Genomic DNA, 2,066 nt, shown 5'->3' with positions numbered 1-2,066 from the left:
TTTTTTTTTTAAAAAAGTTATCAAGCTCTTAAAAAATCACCCGATATAATAGTCTAAAAAAAAATTGTCAGATAATAAAAACCATTGACTAAAACAATAACTGTAGCCAAGATATCTTGTCAAATAAAAATATTCCTCATGCAAAATCGTGATTCTGATCCTACAGTTTGCGTGACAACTATATGCCGTAGTTGTCTGGTATCGACGATTCCGACATATGAGCTGCTCTCGGAGAGAAAATGAGGTATGCAAAATTTCAGATCGATACCTCACAAGTTGAGAGACTTCATCTTCTTGATTGGCGTAGACACCGCTTACGCGATTATAGCCGAGTTAACAACAGCGCGCCAGCCAGTTGAGAGACTAGCTTTAGCATACATGTCTATTGACAGACAATCGGACATTGCTAAATATGAAAGATTTAAAATTTTTAAACCAACTTCTGCACCTTTTATCAGAAGTTGCATAGCACAGTGGCCTACTTTATTGCCAATCCTTTTGCTAGATTTGCTGTCATAAAATATCCGAAAGAGATTAACAAAGTCCACAATCATTGATTTCCCAAACGCTCGAAAACTCGGTTAAATGTGCTGAGTTGGTTGTGCAGTAAATATTTCCAAATGAGAGTGAGTGAGAGTGAATGGCGCGAGCAAATATTTTAATTTCTTTGGTTCGCTATAATATAATAAATTTTCTTTAAAATTTCTAACTACATATACTTACAAAGGCTCAATTCTAAACCGCAGTCTTTGATAATTGTAAAAATGTCCTGTTCACCTTGTCCAGCCAATATTGCCAGCTTATTCTTCACGTTATTTGCATTCTGATTGAAGGCAGGAAACAAGGCAACAACATTATTATGCGCTAGGAAAGGGCTTAAGGCCTTGCGAGTGATTTTCCATTTCTTTGCTGCTCGGAAGAGTAATATATGTGAAATAAAATGTAAGTAAATTTATACCTGTAAAGGCTATGTGCTATCACCTGGACTTACGATGAGTCCATTTAATAGATCATTATGGAAGTGTGTATATAAATCGGGGGCTTTGTTGAGGAACTCAGGCGAGGTTGTGACATGTTTGATAACCTCAGGATCGATGGTAAGCACGTACGGCGTTGCGGCTACCCACATGCAACCAGTTAATGTCTTCATGATATGGAAGCCGTTACTGATATTATTAAATAATTCTGTAATTGTGTACAAATTAAATCGCTTTTAACTCCGCTGCATATTTTTGGCAACAGCAACTTCTCAAATCACTTACTATTCACATCAAACACATGATAGGCTGCTCCAATTAAAGGAATACCGCAAATAATAGGGAACTTGGAGGTGACACTGCGATAGTACTTCCGCCTTTGATACAAACGCCAGCTGGCTGAGAGTAACAGAATGATTACCGTTATAATCAGGGTTTCTACTCCAATTATGGCACTCATTTTCGCACCAAGAAGTTCAACACACCACGACTCAGCAGAATGTATGAAATAACTCGAACTGAGTCGAACACTAACTTTTATACGAAGTCGGTATCTACTTTGTTTTCTGAGATTAATGTTTAGCTGGAATTATTATGCGGTAAAATCGGATGTGACAACAATTATTCACAGAGAAACACACATTCCGAGGAAATTGGACGCATTTTTTGTTTATAAGATTTATTTAATTATTAAATTAAAAAAAAAGAACGGTATATTTATATGTTTTATTTCATTATTGTTGTTACATGGAATAATAGTTTTGTTCGCCTAACGATTGCCGAGATAAATAAATATAGAATTCTGTGTGTATATAAAAATGATCAGAGTGGCGCGATAAATGGACTTTTGGCTGTTTTTTTTTTCGAAAAAACCATCAGTCTATGAGATTTAGTGTAGAAATTGGAAGGAATATTTTTGTAACATTTGTGCATATTGTTGTATAATTCTTGCCTCTGATCGATACCCAATCTATGTCCGAAGCTAACTTCGATACCTCTGAAACTAATTAAGTACTTAATTCATGAGCAATTGTCTTTAATGAACTTACATATACATTTAAAAAATAAAACCATGTAGAAATAACATAA

General features: G+C 35.2%; 1 protein-coding gene across 1 annotated transcript in view; it reads right to left on the bottom strand.

Moving 5' to 3' along the window:
• LOC108976603 (probable cytochrome P450 313a4) overlaps window positions 1–1,469 on the bottom strand; it is a 3,981-nt gene extending 2,512 nt beyond the window's left edge. Inside the window, exons 1-3 of the mRNA XM_018945820.1 lie at window positions 1,263–1,469; window positions 982–1,185; window positions 724–909 (exon numbers count right to left, since the gene is read on the bottom strand). Coding sequence (XP_018801365.1) covers window positions 724–909; window positions 982–1,185; window positions 1,263–1,437 — 565 coding nt within the window. The 5' untranslated portion in view covers window positions 1,438–1,469. The remainder of the gene's footprint in view (window positions 1–723; window positions 910–981; window positions 1,186–1,262) is intronic.
• Window positions 1,470–2,066: the final 597 nt, after the last annotated feature.

This window comes from Bactrocera latifrons, unplaced genomic scaffold (genome assembly GCF_001853355.1).
Source record: "Bactrocera latifrons isolate USDA-ARS-PBARC rearing strain unplaced genomic scaffold, ASM185335v1 scaffold_79, whole genome shotgun sequence".
In the NCBI taxonomy this organism is placed as follows: Eukaryota; Metazoa; Arthropoda; class Insecta; order Diptera; family Tephritidae; genus Bactrocera; species Bactrocera latifrons.
Note: the sequence above shows the minus strand (reverse complement) of the source record. Positions and strands in the feature narration are given on the sequence as shown.